This window comes from Cinclus cinclus, chromosome 2 (genome assembly GCF_963662255.1).
Source record: "Cinclus cinclus chromosome 2, bCinCin1.1, whole genome shotgun sequence".
Taxonomy (NCBI): Eukaryota; Metazoa; Chordata; class Aves; order Passeriformes; family Cinclidae; genus Cinclus; species Cinclus cinclus.
The window spans coordinates 112272511-112298184 of record NC_085047.1 but is presented as its reverse complement, the minus strand read 5'-3'; the positions used below and the strand labels follow the sequence as shown (position 1 = coordinate 112298184).

At 40.0% G+C, this 25674-nt stretch overlaps 1 protein-coding gene across 1 annotated transcript in view; it reads left to right on the top strand.

Moving 5' to 3' along the window:
* Positions 1-22589, top strand: part of PDXK (pyridoxal kinase) — a 37212-nt gene extending 14623 nt beyond the window's left edge. The window contains exons 2-11 of the mRNA XM_062488146.1: positions 3803-3857; positions 10181-10285; positions 13233-13316; positions 15005-15051; positions 15958-16043; positions 16882-16927; positions 19320-19431; positions 20379-20515; positions 21081-21147; positions 21885-22589. Of these exons, the coding sequence (XP_062344130.1) occupies positions 3803-3857; positions 10181-10285; positions 13233-13316; positions 15005-15051; positions 15958-16043; positions 16882-16927; positions 19320-19431; positions 20379-20515; positions 21081-21147; positions 21885-21997 (852 nt within the window). The 3' untranslated portion in view covers positions 21998-22589. The remainder of the gene's footprint in view (positions 1-3802; positions 3858-10180; positions 10286-13232; positions 13317-15004; positions 15052-15957; positions 16044-16881; positions 16928-19319; positions 19432-20378; positions 20516-21080; positions 21148-21884) is intronic.
* The last annotated feature ends 3085 nt before the right edge of the window (positions 22590-25674 follow it).

The following is a 25674-nucleotide window of genomic DNA, read 5'->3' as shown; positions in this document are numbered from 1 at the left end:
AAATATGTTGGTTTTTCCCATTTTCCTTTAAGATTCCAATTGCAAAGATCACTGTATGATGTGATCCAGGCAACTATGGTTTGGTTCTTAAGAAGAACATTTGACATGTGTTTAGACTGCAGGCTGAGAGATTTAGGATGGACTCAGTTATCTTTTTTCCTTGGGAGAGCACTTACCATCCTAACCCACACTGGCTCTGGGTTTAGATTTGCCCAAGGTTTCCAGTTCTGTGGGCAAATGATACTTATACAGCGTGACAGCAGAGCGTGGAAACTTGGAATTGTTCTCTCCCAGAGGGTCTGTAGGAGAGCGGATGATGCAGATCTGGGGAGGGTGGCAGAGTAGGGGATGTGTGTCCCTTGGACACCTGCAGAGTGTCTGATGTCACCTCCACTTCTCAAACCAGAGGCAGCAATATCACCACAGGACCCTTGCTGCAAGGAGCAGGGGAGGTAGCACAGGTATGGACTAAAGCTGGTGTAGAGAAGCAAAAATCAAACATTAAAGGTGCATTTGTTTGTAAGCTAGGTCATGATGCTGATCAAATATGACTTGTTCTGCCACAGGCAAAATCCAAGTGGGGTGAGTCCTTCAGTTTATTTACAGAGAGGTACAAGGAACACATATGTGTGTACCCAAGCAAGAAATTTTATATATTGAGTTTAGTCCTGTTTTGAAATTTTAGTTTCTGGTAGTTCTCTGAAGAAAAAGTTGATTCTTACTGGTTTATTACAGTAGGAAAATTGTTATATCCTACTAAATACTTATTTTCAGGTCATTGTTACGAATATGAGAGATTGACTCCTTCAGTATGATTTGTCTCATTCAATTAATTTGCTCTGATCTTAGTTTTCTAGGTCTGTACATCCAAAATTAATGTAGTTAATTTTCCCTTAATATTTATTTAACCTCTGGTTTGAGTAGAAATGTTAATTAATGAAAAAAACCTCAAAACCAGCATTTTTAGGTAGCTTTGCCCAAGGAATTAAAAGTATGACTATGTATTAAAAAGTTTTAACAAGACATCTTTTGAATAAAATTCCCTTTGTAAACAAGGAAAGTGTCCATCATTCAGTGCATCAGAAACTGTCTCTGATGTCCTTTAGGTGTGAAGGATGACAGTCACTAACACTGGTTTTTAATTGTTGGTTGGAGGAAGAAAACAACACTTCCTTATCCACTAGAAATAATCAGGTTGTTAAAATTAATTATGCAAACCAAAATAAATACAGTTTTTTCTCTACTCTTAGGAGAGGTGAGGGCTGTGAAAATCTGCTTTTGTCACCTCAGTCCTGTTTTCAGGTTGTTTTCTGGTGACTAAATTCTGTAGGACTTTTCAGTGCAGTTGGCCTTGTAAACAAGGACAACCTGGCTTAACTTGGCTTCAACATTCTTCTTTGGTTATTCTACTACTAATGCTAAGCCTAGGGCTCAGTAAGCACCTTTGTAAAAAGAAGTGCTTTGGAGTAACTGTGAGCTATTTTGAGTTTCAAAATTAGGTGTGTTAGATTTCAGTCATACGTGTTTATTCAAAACAAAACTTTGGAGGAAATTGGAAACTGTCACGGACTAGACTTAACACCAGTAAGTGGTTTTTATGGAGACTTTTGAAGGTTTTTTTTGTAGGCTGTTTTGGAGTGGTGAGAAAAGGGAGAATATCAAGGTCCCTTGCAGAATCTGAACTGTCTGTGGCTTTTCATCTACTCTCCAAAGCATTTTATTTGCTGTTTTACCAAGTGTACAGCCAAGGTAACCTGGCACCTGTCCATTACCAAGAGATGTGGCCTCCCTTGTACTTTCCCATCTTTTGGTTAAAGCAGATTAACTGGCCAAAACAATCAAAAAGTCCCTAATCCTGTGGAAAATCTGGTTGAGAAATCAAATGGTAACTAGTGGTGGTGAAGACACAAGAGAAGGACTGTTCATTTTTGTGGCCATCATCTGGGGGGGATGCTGCTGACCAGTGTTGCAGAGCTGCCCTGCCTGCTGCAGTTGTGCCTGCTCTCCTTCCCTAAGCACTGAGTGTGAACCTGATGAGTGAGTAAATCACAGTAAATGTGTTCTGTAGTCTCGGGGGTTAAGTAGCTGGAGAGACATGATCTGAATATTGCAGAGAAATAGATTAATTCACAGTTACTTCCAAGATACTTTGAGGAGGTAACAGCTTAGGGCTGTTCATTACAGGAAGGGGAATTGATTAAGGGGTGACAGTCTGGTTAGAGGCCATATTCCTATTTATTTCCTTGGAGAGCATGTCCAGACATTCAGGTTAAGGTCATAGCAGTGTTGTCATGTTCTCAACCATTCAGCTCCTGGGACTTCAAAATAGAATCCACCAAGGTAAAGTAAGAACCTGGGGGGAACATAGGTGCTGAGCTTAATTTGAACCTGCTCAGGTTGAGGTAATCCACCATTCTGTGTACCATTAATCCAAAATTACTTTGCTTTCTGGTGAGGAAGGAACAGAAACCTTTATTAAATATTGAAATAAGAGATTTATTCTAGGAAGACTTGTGTGGACATGAGCTGTGAAACAACAGAAGAGTAGCACCTGCAGGCAGAAAGAACGACCTGCGACAGCACACAGCTTCATCTAGGATATATTGGAATAAAGGGCTTATCACAGGGAAAGCACAGGCACAGGGAAAACCTGATGTCTGCCACCAGACACCCAAATGGGTTTTAATCTGTGCAAAGGAGTTGCCTTCACTACAAAAAAAGAAAAAAAAATAATAAAAAGGGAGAGGTGCGAGTCTGGCTGAAAAACGTGACTGGAAAAGGTTTGTTCATTCTCTCCCCCCTCCCAGCAAATTGCCTGAAAGAGGATCACACACAGTGGTGCATCATTTCTGCTATCTCCCAGTATGACTCACTGAGCCATACATAGCAGCACTTCTTTTGAGGAGATTTCTTACTCAGAGCAAGCTGGATGTGGAAACAAAGGCTCAGCGTCAGACTCTTAATGTCACTTTTGCATTAGAATTCCTTGCGTGACACAAAAATGTATAAAAATGGCTTGACTAGCAGTGTATTAAACAGGTATTGTCAGGTTAAAAATCCTCATTTGTTTTCTCCTGGTTGGATGCTCTTATTTTCATATTATTGATATATTTTTTGAGCAACAAGAATATTTGTTGATTGCACTAGGAAATTATTGGATATTTCAGTATTTGGATTGCTGGTAATGCAATGTAGCAGATGGCTTTTGGAGCATGCTTTAGGCTTTTTTTATTCTGTGTTTGTTTGTCCCCTTTATTGCCCAATCATACCCCAAATTAATCCACCATGACTTCCTTCTATTTTCTTTTAGTTGTAAAGGAATTGATTGCGACACCCAAGTATGGCTTGTAATATTGATCCCTTTTAAGATCTTTCTGTCCTCCTTTTAGAAAAATTGGTTTTCTGGAATGCCAACAGCATCATCCCTCCATATTGTGCATTAATGTAGTACCTTGTACTTCTTTTCTTGCCAGGAGAGGCCAGCCAAGACTTTCTTCAAGGTTTCAGTGCTTGCTGCTGGACCAGCCTGTCTGTCCTTATCCCCAGATGAACTCCAGCCTGAGGATCCTGAGGATCCTGAGCTGTGTTTTCCTGGTGCTGTTGCCAGCAGCACTTTTGTTCCCTGTTTGTTGCTGTAGTAGAGCACTGTGCTGTTTGCTTATGTTGCATGTTTGTTGACTCAGCTCCCAAGATTTTTAAGTATGCACTGGCAGGCAAGGAGTTCTTCCCCATGTTTTGTGATGTGAATAATGTATTAATGAAGTTGTGTTTGTAAAAGGAGTATTCCTGTGTTCTGTTACAGGTTTTGGGATTTGAAGTTGATACGGTGAACTCTGTCCAGTTTTCAAACCACACAGGTAGGATTTTACAGATACTACTCCACAATCACTGAACTCAGTATGGGGATCACCTCATCCCATGATAGGACGTTGGTCTTATGTTTTCACTCACATTTTCACAATACAGGATGGCAGTGTAATTTTCATGTTTTGATTCAAGTCTCTCAGAAGGCTGGATATGGGAGTAAGGCATTGATATGATGGATGTGGTAATGTGCCCTCTTGCCCTGCAGAGTGTGAGTTTCTTTTGTTAGGCAGTAATCTGATTAAGTTAGATAGTGAAATAACAGAAATACAGCCATTTACACAGCCAGGCATGTGAATAAAGGAGTCTTCAAAATGGCTTTCTGTGAATTATGGGTCTATGAGAGTCAGAGTCACATTACCAACCCAGTCATTAGAAAAATACTGAGAAAGATGTAATGTTTCCTTGCTATGTACCCACCCAGGTACTGTCAAGTATCACACAATCTCATTTTGGTGGGAAGAAGGGTGTTAATACATTTGGGTGTATTTTTATTTAAGGTCCAAGCATGAACACAGTGCACTCACCTAATACATTCGGACTTCCTGATACTCACAGTGCTAGAGGACTTTGTTTTTTAAAAGAAAGATGAAATTTGTGTTTATTTTAGCAATACCTTTCACCCGTACAGAAGCTCCAAGTGACTTGCTATTTTTGGATCACTGGAGACACGTGTGCTGTCTTGGTGGTGGCAACTTGTTTGAGAGGAGAGCTACTCTAGATAGAGAAAATCTATAGCTGTCTTCAGAAAATAATCTAGGAGCAAATTCTGACTTTAACATCCTGGAAAAGAGCAAAAGGTGTTTCTGACAAAGAAAAAAGAGGGCAGAAGTTGAGGTACTTTTCCAGTATCTCTACAGGTACAGCTGTATAAATAAATTACATGGGATTATGAAAATGGGATATAAATTACGAGTTAATAAACTACTACTAACTTTTGGAACAGAGATCAGGCTCTTACTCTGTTGAGCTTCATGCAGCTTTCAAAAGGTTTTAATATGCCTGTCATGGAGGGAATTTAGTGTCACCTCGAGAAGAAAAAAATTAATGTTTCAAAGGTGGCTTGAAGCTATCACTGCTTGTTGAGGAAAGGCACAGAAGAGGTAATAATTAAACAAGGGAAAGCACTGAAGCCTTTCCTGGTTTAGGCAAAAAACTGCTTATTTTGTTTGTACTCTTTGGCACAGTACAAAGGTTCTCTTGTGTTTTTCAGAGATACTTGGGTGTAACTGTTTATTTAAAGAACGCGTTTGGTTTTGGAGTTTGGGATTTTCTGTTGTTTGGTTTCCATAGCTGGGTAAAACTGTTGTAATATTCCAGAAATTAAGCAATTTTTTCATGTCAAATTATTCAGTGCTTGAAATGCATGAGCATGTGGTGTTTGTTGGTTTTCTGTTTCAAGATTAAATTAGCTTTATAGGGCACTGAAAGAGCTTCACAGAGGTTTTATTGACCATAAACTGAATGTGTCTGAAGGTGGGAAAATTACATTACCAGTAGGGTGACCAGGTTCTTAAAACAAAAAAGAGAGAAGATGTTAAACTTATTTTTAATAGTATCACAGCCAAGGAAGGGTTACCAGTGTTTCATTCAAGGTTTGGCAGACAGTGGAAGGAACAATAAATTAGTGATTCCTCCTCCCACAGGAAGACTGAAATGAGCATCCCAAACCTAAAAATATCTCAAATATCACAAGTCTTTGAAATATTGGAACTACTCCTCATGATTAGGAGTCACTTTTTTTGTTGTTTTCTTTCTGTAAGTTTGATTTTTTTATGGTTTTGGGGTTTTTTGTTTGGTTGGTTTGGTTTTTTTGTGTTTTTTTGTTTGTTTGTTTGTTTTTTGTTGTTGTTATTGTTGTTTTTTTACTAAATCTGTTACAAAATCCCAAAGTTTGCCACACAGCTCCATATTTTTGGGAAGCAGAGCTTGTGTCTGGCACTGTCCTGCAGTACACAGGCATTGTGAGCTGGCTGAATGGGTGAAGGTAACTTGGTTTTCCTATAAAAACAAAACTTTACGAGAACCATTTCTGTCATCATTAAAGCTGGAGGACAAACTCCTCCTTCAAAATCTAGCTTTGAACTTTAGCTTCTGAAAAAATGCCAGAGCATAGGTACAAGAATGTGTGGGGTTTTGGACATGGTATACTTTTCTTTCCTTCTTTCCCTGTTTTTAAATTTGGAATTAGCAGCAAATAAAATGCAGAGAGAATTTATGACTAACAGACTTTGGTGACTCATTACTGCTCTTTTTTTTGCCCTGTCTACAAATTAGTAAGATACCACAGGCCTCTTTCTGCTGACTCCTGCTCAGAAAATTCAGCTTTCTTCAGTCTCTGATCGTCCTGAAATTTGGAGAATGTGCTTGCAATCAGTGCCCCTGGGAGAGCAGTTTGTCATGTTGCTTTGTGAGGAACTTCAGTGGTTAGGGTGACTCACACTTGAGTGGCATCATGCTTCACATACAAATAAAAGAAGCTGTCATGCAGCCTATTAAGACTGTGCTCTTTATCCTATATTAATATACTTTTTTGCAGAAGCATCTCCTTATATAATGTGCAAAAATAAAAATCTAGATTTAATTGTATAATTGATTTTTGGGGGCGCCTTTTTAATTCTTCGGTGATTTCCAGTTTTGTTTCTCATTGGTAGGTTAATTTTAAGCAATAATGTGCTTACTCTACCATCAAAATCCTACCTTTGCAACAGCTCTGGAACAAATAGCCTGGGGCTCTTTTCTTTTAATTTTTCTTTTATTCTTGAGCACGTTTGACTTCTGCTTAGTGGGTGTGTAGTAGGTGGTTGGGTTGGCTGGTAGGTCTAGCAGCACATGAGAAATTACAATTATGTCTTGATGTGATTCTGCACAGTCTGCCCACCCAGGTGATTCATTCACCCCTGTGTGTGCAGGGCAGAAGGAAAAGATCCCCACTCGTGCCTGACTCTGGTAGAGTTTTACTCCCACACTGTGACCAGCTGTAAAAAATCCAGTGGGGAATTTGGTGCTTAATTTCTGGTTTTGTTGAAGGCCTCCTGGTAGATACAGGTGAGTTATGTGTTCACACCAGGTTGTGTGCCAGAGTTTGCAATGTGAGTTTTGTGACACAGCTGGGCCCAGATTGCCTGTCCATCATGAGCCTTAAACACTACAACTTTCTTCCTTTTTCCTGTGTGAAATTCTTTGTTACTGGAGGCATTTGGAATAGTTTTGCAGGGAGCACCACAGGAGGAACTCAAACCTCAGAACAGAATGTTCTGGGTTGGAAAACAGAAGAATCTTACATGCTTTGCTGTACTAAAATGGTAGCTTGTTGTTTTGCTGTGTTATTCAGTTAATTTTTTTTTTTTCTTCTGGTATGCTTGGTACTTTCATTTTCTTTCATCCTTGTTTTTAAAAGTAATTAAGAGGATTATAAATACACTCCAAACAGAAAAAAGAAAAAGCAGAGGAAGGCAAATATATAAATTCATTTCGGGTAAAGTATTAGCTGGCGCTCTTGATTGTTTTTTTTTTTAATTTTATCTATTTTTCATACAAATTAACCAAGACACTTCCGTGGAGACTGATGAATATGTTCATAATTTTAGTGACATGAGGCATTGTATCTCACTTGTTTATCATTGCTTTATCTATTAAAAGTAAATAGATAACATGTAATTGCAATAAAAGATCTTAACACAGATGGACAGAAGGGGTATAAGGTTGTTTAGGTGTTTATGTTCATCTGTGTGTTTAAAATTATTACAGATGTTGGAGACTAATGCAGTCTGAGCCAAGTGGAGTTTTGCAGAGCTGTGTCGTGATTTGCAGTGTTCTCTCTGCTCTCAGACCAGCACTGAGGGGAATTATGTGGTGGCTTTGTACCCAAAACAAGGAAGATTCATCTTTCTTCCTTTTTGCCTTTCTCCTTTCAAGATAGTCCCTCTTCTGAGACTTTGTCCTCCAGTTCATTAAACCCTTTCTGAGCATGAGAAACTGGCTTTTTCTTTTTTCTTCTATCTTTCTGCTTTTTGGTGTTATATTCCACCAGGAAAGTCATGGGATTTCCCCCTTTTGTTTGTCATGTTACGTGAAATTATCCTGGGAAAAGAGCATAGGGAGTTCCCATCTTGCTACCAGTTTTGATTCGGTTTGATTATTGTGTGGACATTAATTCAGTTCCTAGTGACATCACACTTCTCTGCAGCTCCACTGAAGGTATTACCTTCTTTTTTTTTTTTTTAATGTCTCAATAGCTGGAACTTCCCTGAGAGCTTCCCTGGGGCTTTGTTTTTAACTCTGGCTGTCATGTAGTTAGACTTTAGGTTGTAGTACACATTACCAGGTAATTAAAAGGATCCTCAAGTTACCTGTGGACGTCATTGCTGCAGAGTTCAGACAATGTCCCTACCCCATGTGGGTGACACCAGCTCCAGAGATAACCTGGACTGCTGCCTGAAGTTGAGTTTTTGTATTTGTTTCTCTCCCTGGGTGGAGGATCTGTGTAACGTGAACCCTGTGCACTGACCCTGTGCAAATTTGACATGGCAACCTCTGGTTAAGTAGTGAATTTACAGGGTCTGTGTAGGGATGGCTCCTGAAAGTAGCCAGGTTGCCTGGGTAATCTATCAGAGTTATTTTTATGGCCATGTGTTAGATAAATGCCAGCATTTTTTACCTTGGTTCTGGTTGAAAAGTGCACCCAGTTTCTTTGGTGGACACAATGGAAGGACTCTGCTGTGTCCCTTTGCTGGCTTTTCAGTGCTACAGAGGCTGGGAGAGAAGAGAGGACAGATAATTTCTCTGTGATGCTGCAGATGTGACAGAACAAATACCTGCATTTGTGTTAAACTGAATACTGGATTTGCATGCACTCAAGGGTTCTTCCCACACTTGGGGCTGTGCCCATTCGGAGTGGGAACAGAAATGCCTTACTTTGTCCCTTTCTTCACAGGGACTTTGTGGAAAGCATTTTTCCTGGGAGGGAGTCAGGCCCCCAGCCAGCTGGCAGCAAGTTGTGTTTTAGAGGCTTGGCCTTTGTGAGCTGAGGAGAGCAAAATGATCCATCTGCTCACCATACTGTGGGTGTATTTGCATTCATAAGAAGGAAAACTGAAAAATGTGCTTATCCCAGGCTCTAGGCACCTTTTGGCAGTCACTCTAATAAGTCAGTTTAGAGTGCTAATCAAAGCCAACAGTTTTCATCACGGAATTTTCTAACTGCAAGAGCAGAAGTTAAAACAAACAAAATACCATTGTCTTTACACAGAGGAGAAGATACTTCACTTAACCTTTCACTTTTCGTAATTCCAGTTAATAAAATTATAAGCTTTTAAACAAACTCTGAATTTATGGAGATTGAAGGAGTTAAATTGTGGATGGTTCATCTAATATCCTGGAGGAAGCCTCGTTCTTACATACAAGGGAGTGATTGGTGCCATCTAGATGGGCAGGCTTTGATGACAAGGTGCAAGGTGCCTTTATGTTTCCAACAAATGTTTAGATTCTGTTAAGGGAGATAATTTTTTTTCCCCTTGGAATTGGCTGCCATGGACCTTGGTCCACTGTTTGCTGAAATCAGTTGAATTTATCCCAAGTGACTTCTACCTTCCATCTGCTTCTCTCAGCTGAGCATATTTGCTTGCAGTTCTTAGAGATCATTCAAGGATGAGAGTATATGGGTATTGCTTACCTGTTTGTAGTGTCTTTCTGCTGCTCATTTCCTCCTCCAGGATCCTCAGCACTGAAGCTGTGCTATTTTTGGAAGAAAGTCTGTCGGGTGACCCTGTACATTTAAAGAGCATCCATGGCAGTGTTCTACTGTGGTCACTCTGTTTGTGACATGCAGGTCCCAGTGGGTGCTGTATCTGATGGGTGCAGGCCTGTGTCCAGACAGATCTATAAACCTGTTAAAATTGTCATCTAACTGTCAACATTTCCTTTTTTTTATATATATAGTATAAAATAACAAAAATAGACGATACTGCCACCCTCCTCCAGTAAAGTCTAAAGCATATGCTTTTCCTCCTCCACACTGGAAAGGGATAGTTGCAAAAGCTCCATGAGAAATCTTGGAGGAGCCTGTGTATGCCCAGCTTGATTTGCTGGTAAATAGACACTCTCAGACTGCAGTGTAATCACTCCAGTTCCTTTGGGAGGCAGAGGAGCTAAGGAGAAGTTGAGCACATAAACTGTTCAGCAGTAGTGTTTCACAGGAGAGGAGGTGAAAATGCTTCCTGGTGCTGATATTTGATGTGGTCCCTCCACGTGTATCATCTGTGTGATCTGAAACAAAATCCATCTCTTGAAAAATGACCTGGTGTTTGCTTTGCAGGCTATGCCCACTGGAAGGGTCAGGTGTTGAATTCAGATGAGCTTCATGAACTTTATGAAGGACTTAAGCTGAACAAAGTCAACCGGTATGATTACGTGCTCACAGGTAAGAGAGCTTGTTCCTTGGAGTTCCCAGGAGATGTAAACAGGGGCAAAGAAATGTAAAACATACCCATCCTTGCTGCAAACCAAGCAATTAAAACTCCATCTGTATATTATAGCCTGAACTGGCTCCTCCTGTTTAATTTGGAACAGCCAGGAGGTTGTAACTGGGTAGGGTAAATTGATCCCCTTGTATAATTTGCAGACTTGTACAGGCCAGGCATACACAGGCACACTTAATATTTTGGGAGTGCCTCCACTGGAACAGTGAATGAGGAATGTCAGAGTATTATTTTAAAATTTATTAGGAAGACAAGTTCAACCTTTTATCCTAAGTCTGCAGTATTAGTACTCTGTGGTACTGCAGCTTGATTTTATAAATAGTTGTCTGTCCTTTGTTTTTTTATTTGATCTTTAAGGCTTAGTGCTTTGGACAGTGAGCAAAGTATGAGTAGAGTTGGGTTTTGGTTTTGACTTATCGTATATCTTGATTTCTTGCTCTTGTTACTGTGTAGAGATCATCTGAGTGAGTACAGTTCTGCAGTGTTTTCTTGCACCACTTATAAACTAAGTGTTTGTAAATACAGGCAAAGAGAACTTCCTGTAGGATACTTCATAGAAAGGAGAGATTCTACAAGAAGTTTTGATTAAAAATTCCTTCTCGCCCAATTCCTGCTTCTCAAAAGTAGGTTACTGATCAGATTTCTCCTCATTAAGAGCTGTGCATCTGGTTTGGATAACAGTATCAATTTCTTACAGCAGGGAACAGGGACTTTTTAAAGGTAAGCAGAAATACATCACCAGATTTGACTGATTTCATGGCTTCCACATGTAGGGAAGTTCTTTATGCACAGGGAAAACTGGAAATTTTAAGTGCATGGGTTATAGTTCCAAAGCAGTCCTTCTGGCTTCAAGGGTGTGGCATGTCCAAAGAGTTATTGTCAGGGTTTTTTCAAGGAATATCTCCAAAATAAAGGAGTCTGAATTGCAAATAGGTTGAACTAAGGTTAAGAAATTAATTTTGGCATAAATGGCTTCTTTGTTATTGAGAAATAGATAAACACCCTTTCTTTCCTGGAAGGAAGTCACACAGAGGATGTTTCCAGGAAAAGCACAGTGTATTGTAGGAAATGTCAGGAGATGCTAGTGTGCAAAATTTGTAAATAATATTTGATTATTCTTTTAGCTGGAATGTTCCTTTTTTATTTCACTTCCAACTCCTGGAAAAGACCTCTAGTTCTTTCCTATCACTGGTAAAATAGATGTAAGAGATTAAAAATGGTAGAAGGAAAATAGAAATCTTCACCAAAAAGGAAAAGGGACTCTTTATTAATAAAATTATTTTTAAATAGGATTTTTGTGTGTTGTGCAAGTTTGTTTTAAAATCTCATTTGCTGCAGCCATTTTCAGTGTGAACAAAAAGAAGGCATGGGTAGAAAGAGCAGTAATTTCTGAACATCTAATAACACTTTTTGTGTTTTAGTCTTCAGCTGCATTTTGGCTGAGCTTAAAATCCATTTTTTTTGTATTCAGGACCAAAAGTCAGATTTTTCTATTCAAGCAGACATTCACTATAGTGCATAACTACCTTGTTCCTCAAACAACCTGGATATGATTATTTAAACACTGAAAAGGAATTTATCAGCAGGTGGGATTTGACTGTTACTTGTCTGATGTTTGTTGATAGCTCAGCTGAGAGTAAAAATATTATCTTTAGGCCAGTTATACAAAGTAACACTCCATGGATTTTATGTGACTGTTAGTTATTTGTAGATCTTCTTGTATTTGTTTCATTTACAGTAAGACACTCAAGGTAAGAGAGAAATTTCAGTTCAGTGTAACTTTTAAACACCTCTGTCAATGATGTTAATCAAACTCAGTGTTATTTTCCAGCCAGTCTGCCATCACAGGTCATTTTAAAAAAATCTTTGCCTTACTCTTTTGACTGATTATCAGCACTTCATGGATAAAATTCAGCATTTTGGCAAAAAATCTTTTCCATTTCTCTGCAGCACCCAAGAACTTACCAGTTTTTCAAGTTAAAAAATTATCTCCAAAATCCACCTTTTAAATGTGCTTTAAAATCTTTCATTAGAGTGGACATTTCCAAGGACATTGAAAGATGCCACCTTGCTAAAAATGATAGTATTAAATCACAGAATCATAAAATATGTTGAGTTTGAAGGGACCCACAAATACTGGGCTGGCTGTGCACAGCACCATTCCCAAGAAATGAACTACAGTAAATTAAAAGCAAGTTGACAATTCATAGATATTGTAACTAAAGTTAATGCAATTATATATACATTAAGGAGCATCTATCAAATATAAAAACTAATGATTAAGTAAGAATATTGTGGTGTTAGCATTGTGAATGGGCCTTGAAATACAGTAAAACTTATTTCCAGATCATTTCACTGCTAAGTCTGAAAAATAGGAACTTTCTTGGTATTTTGGAAATTGCTCTGAAATTATCAAGGTTAAATCTCTATTGCATTAATATGTTGGACTCTTATCAGCATGAACACTATTTATAATAAAAAATTGCTTTGAGACAAAGAATGAGAAAAGTATATGGAATTTAAAAAAAAATCCTGTTTACTGTATGAAAAATAATACTGATCAAAATACTGTTTTAATTAAAAGAAATGTTTTTTCCTTCTAGCCTGACCTTTTTACATATACGTTCAAGCATTTTGGAGTTATATGAACCTTTCATATACAACATTCTTAGTAAATGGATTTCTAAGGTTATACTTGTACTTGTGCAAGCACTGTATGAATTTGTATTCCAACCTGTTATTCCTGAGACAACTGAAATGCCTTTGTTCTAAAAATGCATTTATCCAAAGAATGAGAAGTATGCAGCATTCCTGTCCAAAACTGAAAACAGCAAAAGTGTTCATGAAATTGGACTTCAAAGGTGTCTTTTTTTTTTTTCCCCCTGAAAGGGTATACAAGAGACACATCATTTCTTGCAATGGTGGTGGATATTGTCCAGGAGTTGAAACAGCAGAATTCTAACCTCGTGTATGGTAAGGATGTGCATTTTAATCCTTTCTGCTTCCTCTTTGAGTATGGTCATCATTTTCACATTTTAGGAGGGAAACACAGTTCTGACGTTACACAACATTTCTGGTCTGTTCAGGATCCAGCTGGTCCTCCAGTGATGCTTCATTTCAGCTTCAGGTGTTGAGGGAAACATGAAAAATCTCTCTATCTGCTGCCTTTCAGTGTGTTTCTTGCATTATGCCATCCAAAGGGGAGTGTGCTTTCGGGACTGGTTGTCTGTATCCAGGAAAAGATAAAAATCTCAGCCAGCTGCAGCTGCTAGTCAGAGGCTGTGTGTGTTGGCAGATGAAGCCTCTCCTTGATTTCCAAGTCAGCCAGAGCAGGACAGGCTCTCCCATGTTGCCCTGCCATGGTTCCTTGTAACAACCCAGAGATGTCCTACTTTGACTCATAGTTTCATGATTTACCTTGAACTCCAGGGCTCTTTTAGCTCTGGTGCTTTCTAATATTCCCTAGGAGTATCCAGGGAGCAAGAGGCTCCAGCAGCTGTTGTCACTAATATGTCACATCAGGCTTCAACCCGTGAGAAGAGATTCTCTCTTCCCTTCCTTCCTCTCCCAGGTGTTTCAGGAATTTTGAACATAACCAGAATAGGCTTGAATCCAGAGTGATAAGGCAAAGTCAGTGAGGATTTAGTGGGATAAAAAGCTGGGAATGATGGTTTGAGGTGACATCTTCAGGCTCAGTAAAGTGTGGCCAGGAAACATCTAGAATGCTTGGCAGGATTTGCAGAGTGTTGTACTTAGCAGCAATCCCTGATTTAAATTTAACAAAGCATAGGTCTTAATTAGCAAAGCATAGCAGAGAAATCTTGTCTTGGTTTTGTTGCTTTTTTAGCCTTTATTTACACTATTGGATTGTCAAATTCTTCATAGCCTTGTGTGAAAGCTAAAAACTCTTTTGGAATATGAACAGAAAGAGGGATCTCACTGTGTGGAACAGGAAGGAAGTAGTCAGGTGGTGAGATCACAGCCAGGCTTCTAAGATCTTTTATGTTTAATAAATAGACTATAACGTAAAGGAAATATTTTTAAAATGTAAAACAAATTGCCCTCTTTTCACTCATAGAAACTTCCTGAGGTACTGACACTGATTTCATATCTTTGGATTTGTGTTTGTCTTTGATCTTGTTTCAAGGTCTTTTAATGCAATGAACAGTGTTCCTTTCTGAAGTGCAATGCTAGGCTGTTTCCATCCTCACTGAGGACACTTGGAATGTGTTGTTATCACTGCTGGTGATCCAGAACCTGTGCCAAACGTGTTCATATCATTCACCAAGTCCTTTGGCATGAATTTTCTTATTGTTTCATTATAATATTTATTTAATATACACATAGCATTGTGGTGTGTACATTTGACATGTATTTTTTTTACACTAAAGTAAAATTAGGACTCTCTTCAGAGGTGTTTGTTTCTCCCATGTTTCTCCCCTCCATACTACCATTCCAGACAATTTTTTAAGACACATGACCTACTCTTTCAAAATTGGCAGCCACCAGATACAAATTCCAGTGTGCTACAAGAGCTGTGAGAGTGTGTAAGCTTTGAGGTGCTCAGTGCTGTTCTGTAGCCACTACTGTTACCTAAATTTTTCCTTCTCATCAGGATCTTTATAACTGTACCCTATTTCTAAACCTAATTTTTTTTACAGTGTGTGATCCAGTGATGGGTGACAAATGGAATGGAGAAGGCTCTATGGTGAGTACTCTTCTCTTTGGATTCTTTGTGTACTGAATGTTTGTTATAAAAAGTTATATAAATATTTATTATTTTTTAAACAACAAAACAAAGGTGCTTTACTTAAGTGTGGCTTTGGATCCCAGCATCAAGTAAGTTTGTATTTAAATATCTTGGTTTTGAATGAGATTGGTATCTGGAAAGATTGAGAGTTGCCCAGCCCTGGGATTTTTTCTGGCTCTCTCCTGAGACAACAGAGGGTATATAGACCCTGTCCACAGGAAAATATCCCCCTGCTCCCCATCCTTGTCTCTCTGGAGTTCTCTCATCATCATCTGTCAAGAGCTGTGTTCTGGCTGGTAGCCTGGCTGCCATCATTGTCAGTCATCCTGGGAATTGACACAGCCCTGGAACCTAAATGAAGATGACTTATTTCATGTGGGATCTGACAGATGTTGGGCACTGGGCTGTGATCAGTGACAGAAAGGTCACATGTGCCAATGCCAGGCTGCACACTGACAAAAAAATATTAATTTTTGATCAGAAATTTTTGAATGAAATAGTTTGGTTTGGAAGTAAGGACGTGAGTGAGCTGGGACACTGTTTCCTCCACTATTCCCCACAATTTCCTGGGCTGCTGTGTCACCTTGGTGAGAGAAAACTTGTAAGTTCTTCAGCCAAGCATCATTTCCTTTTAATGCTGCCAGTTTAGGTCCATCTGCTTAAAAGAGGTGCTTCCCATCACCTCCAGGGAAGAAAGGGCTGTTGGTGACAGTGTCCCCAGCTGGAGGATGCTCTGCCACTGCAGTTGCAGAGATTGGAGCTGTCAGGTCACTGACAGCAGGAGTTGTGGTTGAGGGAAGGAGAGTTGCAGTCCCACACCTCAAACACTGCTGACAACTTCTGACACTGTTTTTTTCTCCCCAGTATGTGCCCAAGGATCTCCTGCCAGTCTACAGGGACAAAGTTGTACCTGTTGCAGATATAATCACTCCTAACCAGTTTGAAGCTGAGTAAGTGCTTATTTCCTTTTCTAGCCAAATAAACCTGTGGATAAAAAGCAGGAAATACTGATACCCCTTAATTTAATTTGTCTCAGTATAGTGCCTTGTGTATGTTTGTGTTGGGTTTTGGGTTTTAGCTGTTAGTTTCAAGTGGTATTTTTCAGATAAGCTCAACTGCTGCATGTTGAAACCAATAAAAGATCCAGGAGTTACATGAGGAAAATATTATTGTTTTCTCCAGGGTCTCATTTTCATGATTATTTCTTGTTATCACCAGAGGGCTGTTTCTAGGACAGGTTAAAAAAGTATCTTCGCCATCCTTACCCATTATTATGAAAATTTTTATTATGTGCCAGAATATCAGAACTGAAATAGTTTGGTTCAGCCCCGCCCCCACCCCCACCCCCCCCAAAATTAGACTCAGAAATACTACTATGGCACAACATCTCATAGGAGCTCAGAATTTCAATGCCTCCTGCCTGTCCTGCCTACATAGATAGGTGTGACCCTTTGGTCAGGAGATAATCTATGGTGGTGCAGCACAAGCTGTCCCCTTGAGAGGAGGGAGCAGCTACATGGGAGAGGGAGAGAAAACACTTGTGAGGGAATTTTTGTGCTGCAGGGATCTCTGGAGGAGGCAGGGCAGGACTGGTGTGAGTGCACTTAGCAGCAGTGTGTGTCTGTGCACGTAGCTTTTAAACACAGAGGTCTGGTCCAGCAGACCGTGGAGTTACAGATGGGTTTGGCCTGTTTGCTGCAGCCCCAGCTTTCCTCTAGTGAAAAGGGCAGTCAAACAGTCACTGCCTGGAGAACTCTTGCTCTTTTAAGGTTTCTGTTTCATTCTCAGGTTGCTCACAGGCAGGAAGATTTACACAGAAAAAGATGCACTGGAGGTAAGTAGGCAAAGGGTGGGATGTGTGACATCTCTTTTCTGCATTCCTGCCTGCAGTGCTGCAGTTTGCCTTCAGCCTTGGAGTCACTCTGGCCTCTGTTCTTTCCATGTGTTTATCATTAAAGTTTGTACACTGCAGGCACAAAAGATTTCCTGTTTTAGTGTCAGAATTCCAAAGAAACTTCCCGAAAGAGCTGCAGATAAAGAGATTACAGTGGTAATGAGTACATCTCTCTGAACTTGCTTTCTGCAGTGAAGCAGGAGTGGCAGCAGCACACGTGGCAAATACCCAGACACTGCCAGCTCTGTGGATAATATTTGGGTGGAGTGAAAATCCCAGGGAACCTGGGATTAGGAACCTTTCTGGGGCTCTGCTGTTCAGATTCAGCAATGCTGAGTGTGAGGACAGCTTTTCCTCATTTACCCAGATAAATCCACAGCATTGACAGCTGCTGTCATTGCCATATAGAGATGATAGATGGCCTGCAAATATGTTGCATCGAGGTGTAAAGATTTACCCTTGCACACAAAATGAAGAAAATGAAAAGCTGTAAGGTTTGGTGGCAAAGGACAAAATAGAAATACAGTTTTATTGATGTCTTGAGAAGGGCTGAGCTCTTTGTTTTGTTGGCTAGTCAAGTGCTTTCATAATGGACTGATTTTATTCCCTCCAGTTTGATTTTGAACTTCAAAAGAACACAAAATCTTTAAACAAGCAGCAGCTGCAGTGGCACCCTGGAGAGTAGCTGGAGGTCTGTCAGCCCAAATGTTTGTTGTTCTTCTGCTGTAGCAACGTCAAACAACAGGGGTTGGTCACTGTCCCTTTACTGCAGGAAGCAGCTACAGAGATCTCATATCTGAATTTCCACTGCCCCCAGTTTTACATTACCCCATTGTGCTGGGTGAGGGTGATGAGCTGTGCTTCATGCCAGTGACTGGGATCTGGAACTCAGTTCTGTTCTCATCCTCACCAGTGGAACCAGTCTGGAGAAGAACATAATTAGCTGAGAAGCCATTAGTTTTAAATTTTCATATTTCAGCTACAAATATGAGTTGCATGTGCTAAACAGTTTTGCCAATTAGTCGTCTGACTGATTCATGCCATAGCTCTGATTTGTGATGGCCTTTAAAAAAATCTCTCCCAAGGAGACAGAATTATGCTTAGAAATGGAAACGTTTTAAAAGAAGGTGTTTGCAGGATATTATATTTTAATCTGTCTTTCCAGCTGTATGTCATATATGGGTCTGAGTAATAATCTGTGCTGGAATTTGTCCCCTTTAAAGGTGGTAGGAATTCTGGCATTGATTTCCATGATTTCATGCTTGCTTTCCTTTCCTTAACAAAACCTGTGATGACAGTAGTGTCTCCTAACATAAAATTAATGTAGAAAGGACTAAATCCTACAACTAGAAATAGTGGAGATTAAGATCCTGGTGAATTGTGACTGAGAAATGAGATTTAGTTTAATATTCCTGCACAGACTGATTGTGTCAGTCTATGCTGGTGGATTTACTGCTTCTTCAAAACCTGGCTGATGTCTGTGCAAAGACATCTGAGAGCTGAAGAAAGTTGGAGGCTTAGACAAGAAAGAAAAGCAGTGAAGTATTAAAAAATAGCAGAAATAAATCCTTATCATTCCGCTGCTCATGAGTCATAACTAGCCTGAGAGGGTTTTTAGCTAAACTCTTCTGGGAGAATTAATATTTTATCCATGTTTTATACTAAACTCATTACTGAAGTCATTCTTTTTTCTGTGAAGTCAAAATCACTTCTGTCTGGAACAACCAATTGTGATGTCAGGAGTATTAATGAGTTTAAGTGAGGAATACACAGAGTGGAAGTACATTTGCAAAGTTATGTAATTTACAGCTGTAGTTTGGGGGTTGAAACAGAATGAGAAAAGATTAAGATAGACAACTTCGTGCTTCTGATTTAGGTTTTTAAATTTTTGATAACTCTCAAAGTAGTAGCTAAATAAGATTTCATGACTTGGATTTGCTGGCTTTCTAGTAAATGCTTCCGATGCCAGCTCAGGTACACACGTCAGTATATTTATTCTCTTATTCTTTTGATAATATGTTCTGAAAACATGATGCAGGCAAAAATTCTGATCACAGCTGAAACAGAGTATTCTATCCAGAGGAGTATCCAAAGATAACACAAACAGAAATTCTTGTATATTTTAACAGCTTTGTACATTTAAATGAGGGTATTTTGATTCCCCTATTTCAAATGACCTTGATTCAAGTGGATTATTTGAATAGGGACTCTTTTTTTCTCTTTATGAAGGATGCCAAAGTAAGGTGTTTGTTAAAAATCCTCAGTACTGTGAATGAAAGTTTAATCAACCCATATTGCAGTCACTGATTCCTGCCTTTTTGCACACTGAAAGGTAATGGATATGCTCCATGCCATGGGACCAGAGACTGTGGTGATCACAAGCTCAGATCTACAGGCACCTCTAGGAAACGACTACCTGATTGCTCTGGGAAGCCACAGAAAAAGTAAGTCAAGAGCGCCTTCCTTACCTGTGCTCTCTTCTGAGCTGTCTGTGCTTGCAGTTACTCCTTGAAGAATTCGTTCCATCAGGCCCATCTGTAGTGCATGGAAGGAGCACAGATCCCTAAGTGAGCACCCTGTCCTGCAGTGGTATCAGGAGTGGTAGGGCTGGGGCTGCTCCAGGAGGGAAGACAAGAGCTGAGTGTGATCACAGCACAGGCAGGGCTCTGTCCCCACCCACTGGGCACAGATCACAGGACCTAAGCAAGGTGAGCAGGACAGACAGGTCCCAGTGACAGTGCAAGTCTGAGATTAATCTGGAAAACCCAGTAAGTACATCATGACAGCAGGGCTGTACACAGAAATATCTGGACTGTATCTCAGGCAGGGATGCTTGTGATCAGGCCTGAGCTTCCATGCAGCTCTTGGGCAGAGGAGGAGGATGTCCTAGGTGAGGTTTATTTGGACTCGTATAGCCCCTGGTGGTGCTATAAAACAGGAACTTGGCATTTTTGAATGCTTTTCTGTAGAGTCACACTGTCCTATTAGCAGATTGTTCCTCCCTTGATAGGTTATAAAATACCCTTCTCCTTCTCTATATCCACTTCTGTACCATCCCCAGGATTCGCTGTGTGTTCAGCCTGTCACACGATGTTTCCACCTGAGAAGGGCAATTATGAGGGATGAAAAATGAAGGTGGTAGCTCCTTCCTCCTTCTCAAATGAAGTATGTACAGTATAGAAGTTTTAAATGCTATCCCAAGCTGGCCAAGTTTTGGAAGGCTGTGCCTTTTAAAAGAGCTGGTACGAAGTTTAAAATAATCCTTTATGTTCCAGACAGCAAAGGAATTCAAATCTGATGCTGACTTTTTAAAAGATTACTTTGTAAATTCTAGTGATTGCTGTTGTATGGGTTGCTGGGTCTGTCACTTAACTGTGGATCTGTGTTGTAGCTAAAGCAGATGGTACCAAGATGACACAAAGAATTCGGGTGGAGTCTCCTAAAGTGGATGCTGTCTTTGTTGGGACAGGAGACTTGTTTGCTGCTATGCTTCTGGCATGGACACACAAGCACCCAAACAATTTGAAGGTAGGATATTAGTTATTCATTTCTTTGCAAGTTTGGACCTTATTTATCTTCATTTTTAAAAAAAAAATTATAATCTGTGACATTATTTAAATACCGTCTTCTGTTTTGGCTTTTTTTCCCCTCACCTCAGAGAAAAAGCCACAGAATGTCCCTTTTGCCAAAAGAGACAGTAAACATATTAGTTGGATTGATTTTGTAATTTTGCCAAGTATGATGTTGTTTTTTTCTAGAGACAGACTACATGCATGTTTATAATTACATTTTTTATCATGACTTCATAATAAGCACTGAAAATGATTTCTCAAATCCATTTTTTTGTTTCTTTCCCCTAAGGACATAAAGTCCTTGATACAGTTATGATTTCTAATACCTGTCTGGGGAGAGTTTAAAGTAAAAAAAAAAAATATCCCAAACTCTGCACTTCAGAGTTGTCATCATGTTTGTTTTGTTAGCCATGTTTTCCTCTTAATAGCAGTGTTTTTGAAATAATATTACTTAATATTAAATAATAATAAAGTAGGTAGCTGAAGTTTTACTAAACCCTGAATATGTTGTGTTGATGCAGGTGGCATGTGAGAAGACTGTGTCAGCCATGCAGCATGTTCTGCAAAGGACCATTAAGAGTGCAAAAGGTAAATTCTTCCAGGCCTTTTTCCTGTGTTCTGTCTGGATTGGCATCAGAAGAAATATTCAAGGAGTTTTCTGGGTTTCCTGACTGAAGGCATCCCCTCACTGCAGAAGCAGGCAGAGAATTTTCAGAATGAGAGCTTGGTAGTTGTATCTGCACATTCCTGCTGTGTCTCCAAGCCCATTTTTGAGAGAGCTGACTGCAGATGTCACTGTTTAGCTTATGGTGGGTGCCAGTCATGCTGACTGTGCCTGACTCAGCTCTGCAAATCCAGCAGAACTTGAGGAGATTCTGGGTTTGGTGTGCCAAAGAGCTCCTGCTACAGGGTAGCTCACCCACTGTCCCTCTGAGAGTGTGTTTAGCACTGAGAGGGGTTTATCAACTAGTAATAGTTTCTTTGCTGTATTGGCCAATGTGAGGAGCAGTTTTTTTCAGCTTCTCTGCCCTTGGAGTTCCTATCTTTCAGTTCTTAAAAAAATCTGTGTGTTCTCTGAGCATGTCTGTGTGACTTCCTAATTAACAACAGAGCTATGTTTCTTTCCTGGAGAGAGGTGTTGAACAGTGGTGATAAGAAATCACAGTGCTGACCTGGATTTTCCACCTTGGAAGCCTTTAGCAGGGAGCAGTAAAGGAGAATGGGGAAGGGAGGAAAGTAGAGAAAATCGGAGGGGTAACAGAACAATGTAACTTGTTTCTTTTTATACTGCTGTGTTTAATGACATTCTGATGTCATCTTTTTAGTGCAAGCTGGAGAAGGAAACAAACCAAACTCAGCCCAGCTGGAACTGAGAATGGTCCAAAGCAAAAAGGACATAGAAAACCCAGAGATCATAGTGAAAGCTACCGTGTTATAAAGGCTCCACATCTCCAATAACGCACAATGTATCGATGTCCTCATTTCTTTCCTGTAATTTGTAATATTTGCCTTAGATCTGTGACAGAAACCTGACTTTCATGAAATAGTGCCCAGCATAGGCAGATATCCACTCTCAAATATATGTGCTGGCCTTGCTCAGTTTTAAAAACAGAACAGTTAGTGTGCATTGAAGCATATTCCCAAGTATCCCAATGTTTGTCAGATTCACTTAGTCTATGTGATTACCCAGGGCAAGAGAGCAATGTTCCTGCCTTGCCAAAGACTGTAGATGAGAATTTGCTAATGGAATGCTTGACTGACTGGAAAATGTATTTCAAGATGGCATCTAGTGCCAATGGAGCTGGCTCCATGCTCCCTTTTCCTGGAGGTACCTGGTTACCTACTCTGGTATTCAGTATCTCGGCTATGAAACTAAGCAGGGTTAAAGCTGCACACACAGTTCTGGTTGTGTGTAGGGGTACTCTGAAGATGTTTGGCATGTTTAGTACTCTGAAGTGACCTTGAGGTGTCATTCACGTTGCTGATCTCTGCTCCTGTTTCTTGTCCATGAACAGCTGCACAGTTTTGGTTGTCACAACTTATTTCTCATGTCCATGGGTGCCCACGTGATTTTCCTCCAAAAGCTGCTCCAGAAACATCTTCGTGAACAAGATCATGCCTTTAGTCAGTAGCACTGGTTAGAAGTGTGGCCTCTGATTTGATTTGGTTTGATTCTCTTTTAACTAAGGACAAAAGGGAAAGCAGCTCATACCCTGGAAGTTGGCTGCCTTGGTTTGTTCATTGTGGGTGGATGTACCTGCAAACTACAGTATTTTTGGTTTAGTAAGATCTGGTCGGTTACACGTGTTTACCAAAAGTGTTTTTTACACGTGTTTTTCAAATGCAGTGAAATAGAAAAATTAACTTGTTCATAAATGTCTCTGCCAGCAACTCCAATTAGAGATTACAGAAATACATTATTATTATTAGTAGTAGTATTACTATTAATGCATAGTTCTGCTTGATAAGGCTTCAGAATGGATATTTAATCATTTCAGTGTGCTGTGTATCACAGCCACATACTAAAGCAGCAGGGCAGGTCTGCTGACAGGTATTGGTCACTCACACTTGTGTAGGATTTGTCTATGGGATCCATGTTCTTGTTTGTCCCAAGGTAAAGTCTAGTGTAATGTTAAATCCAGATGGAGTCGATGAGCTTTACTTGTCTCAGACTGCAGAAGGGGATGGAAATGGCATTTCTGATTGATTTCCTCTCCTGCATTTGGCATCAAAAGTGAAAAAAAAAAATCATGTTACTTGAGAATTTAAGGAAAAAAAATCAGCAGGAATTTATCTACAGAATGTGACTCTACTGCCACAGTTTTTAGTAACCACTGTCATGAAATAACTTTCTAGCAATAATAATTTTGGTGTTGTGAACAGTTGCTAAAGTTAGCAGTCAGTAACGGATATATGAGCTCATGGCTGATACCCAACCTGTAAAAAGATGTGAACTACCTTGACAGTGTGTACAAGTGTCTGATGGGAAGCAGTGAAGAGGGAGCCAGGCTCTTCTCAGTGGTGCTCAAAGAAGTGATAAATAGACAGTAGCACGAATTGAAATACAGGAAAATCCATTTAAACATCAGAAAAATGTAATTCACTGTGAAGGTGTTCAAACACTGGCACAGGTTGCCCAGAGAGGTTGTGGATTCTCTGTTCTTGGAAATACTCAGGTGCTGACTGAACATGGCCCTGAGCAACCTGCTCTGCTTGGCCCTGCTTGCTCAGAGGTTGGACCACAGGAACTCCAGAGGTCCCTTCCAACCTCAGCCATTCCATGATTCTCTGAGCAGGTTGAACTGCCTGTCTTTGCAGCACTGGATTTTTAAACTTTGTTCTCCCTGCAACACAAACTTCCAGATGGGCTGGAAAATACCCATGCTAATATTTCCCCCCCTTTTTTAGGTAAGCTTCTGTTTGCTTGGGCAGCTGTGCCATGAAGACAATTACCTCTTTTGAGATACTTGCTTTCAGCAAATATATTTAAATACTGTAGCTGGTGATAGGTTTCAACAGCTGAACACAAAAAGGATTTTAACTGTTTCTAACATTGATTAACTAAGTGCTGCATGCCATATTCCAAACATAACTATGAGTTTATTAATCTTTTAAAATTAGACTATTTCATGTGGAAGTGTATAATCTCTGCCATCCTCTTAGAAGGAAGGGATCAATATCCTGAACTTCCTTGCCTGTACAGACAATGGTCAATGCCCTTTTAGTAAGTGTGAGACAGCACAATTTTATTTTGCCATTAGAATAAACAGACTTCATAAGAGGATTGAGAAAAAGGCAAGGGCTGTTCTCTCTGATATAAAGAAGCTTGGAGTTTGGAAATCTTGGAGCTACCTTGCAAACAAGGTTTTAATTGTAAACCATGATGAGCCGTGATCTTGACATAAAAGACAAAGTGTTGTGTTTGTTGGAGCAGTTTATACCTGTCAGGTGTAATCTTTTCCCACTTCTTCAGAGAATGGATCCATTCAGTAATTCACACCTTCCTTAGAATCTGTGACATACCCATAAAAAAAAAAAAAAGCATATTCATACTAGTATGCTCAATTTGCAAAAGTTCCTGTTTCACAGTAGCTGGATCCTGTAGCAATGAGCTGCTGACTTCATCTGCTTAAGTCCCTGAGGGTTGCTCATGTGATACCTGTTCTAAACTCCTACTGACCTGATCTAAATTAGGTCAGGTTTATGTCTTCAGTGAAGAATTGGGCTTAACATCTCTTGCCAGGAGCAAACATCAGAAATTGCCTGTAAATATATTCTGTAGCTAACGTTTGTAGCCACAGCAGGCTAACAGGTATTTTTGAATGTCAAGGTACACGTTTGCATTTGCTTAGAGTTACACAAAGCTCATGTGCAGAACAAAATTCAAAGACTCAGCACAGTCTTGTCTAGTATTCCATTCCCTCCTCTCCTCGTGCATATAACACCTGTATCTTTTTCTGAGTTCCTGCTGTCTGTCTGATGCAGCTGGAAAGTTCCAGTGTCAGACAGCACCCACAATTTATTTAGAGGTTTGGAGGAGACTGACCAGCATTGCCTGATTCACTTGCAAACCTTTAGTTAAAGATCAAAGGTTAATCTAAACTAGCACAGGTCCTAATTGATGACAGGAAAACAAGCACTTTAGCCCAGAGAATGGAGTCTGTAATAATGGATGGTTTTCCCTGGCCATCCTGAGAGCATAAAGGGTGTAACCAGCAGTCCAGGACTTGCCACTTGGGGACTGGTGGCTTCAGTGCCACCTGTGTGAGGCCAGGGACACGCCAGGCTTCTGCTGAGCACATGGAGGCTTAGGAGAGGTCAGTGCTTTGTGTTTGCATCCACTCCACGTCACTTAACATTCTTTCTCTATTCTGGAACTAATTTGTGTCGGACCCCGTTTTCCTGGAGTGATTTGCAGTGCCTGTGGCCGCTGCTCAAGTCCACTCACTCATTTTTGGAGCCACCTGTGCAGGAGAGACCAAAAGTTGTTTATAAACCATCTACTCTGGGTCTGAATTAGTCTCTACATGCTGAGAATTGAGAGGTGCATAAAGACATTGTGCTAAAATCAGTGCTATTCACACTCAATTGAAACACTTCAGAAACCTGCAGTAT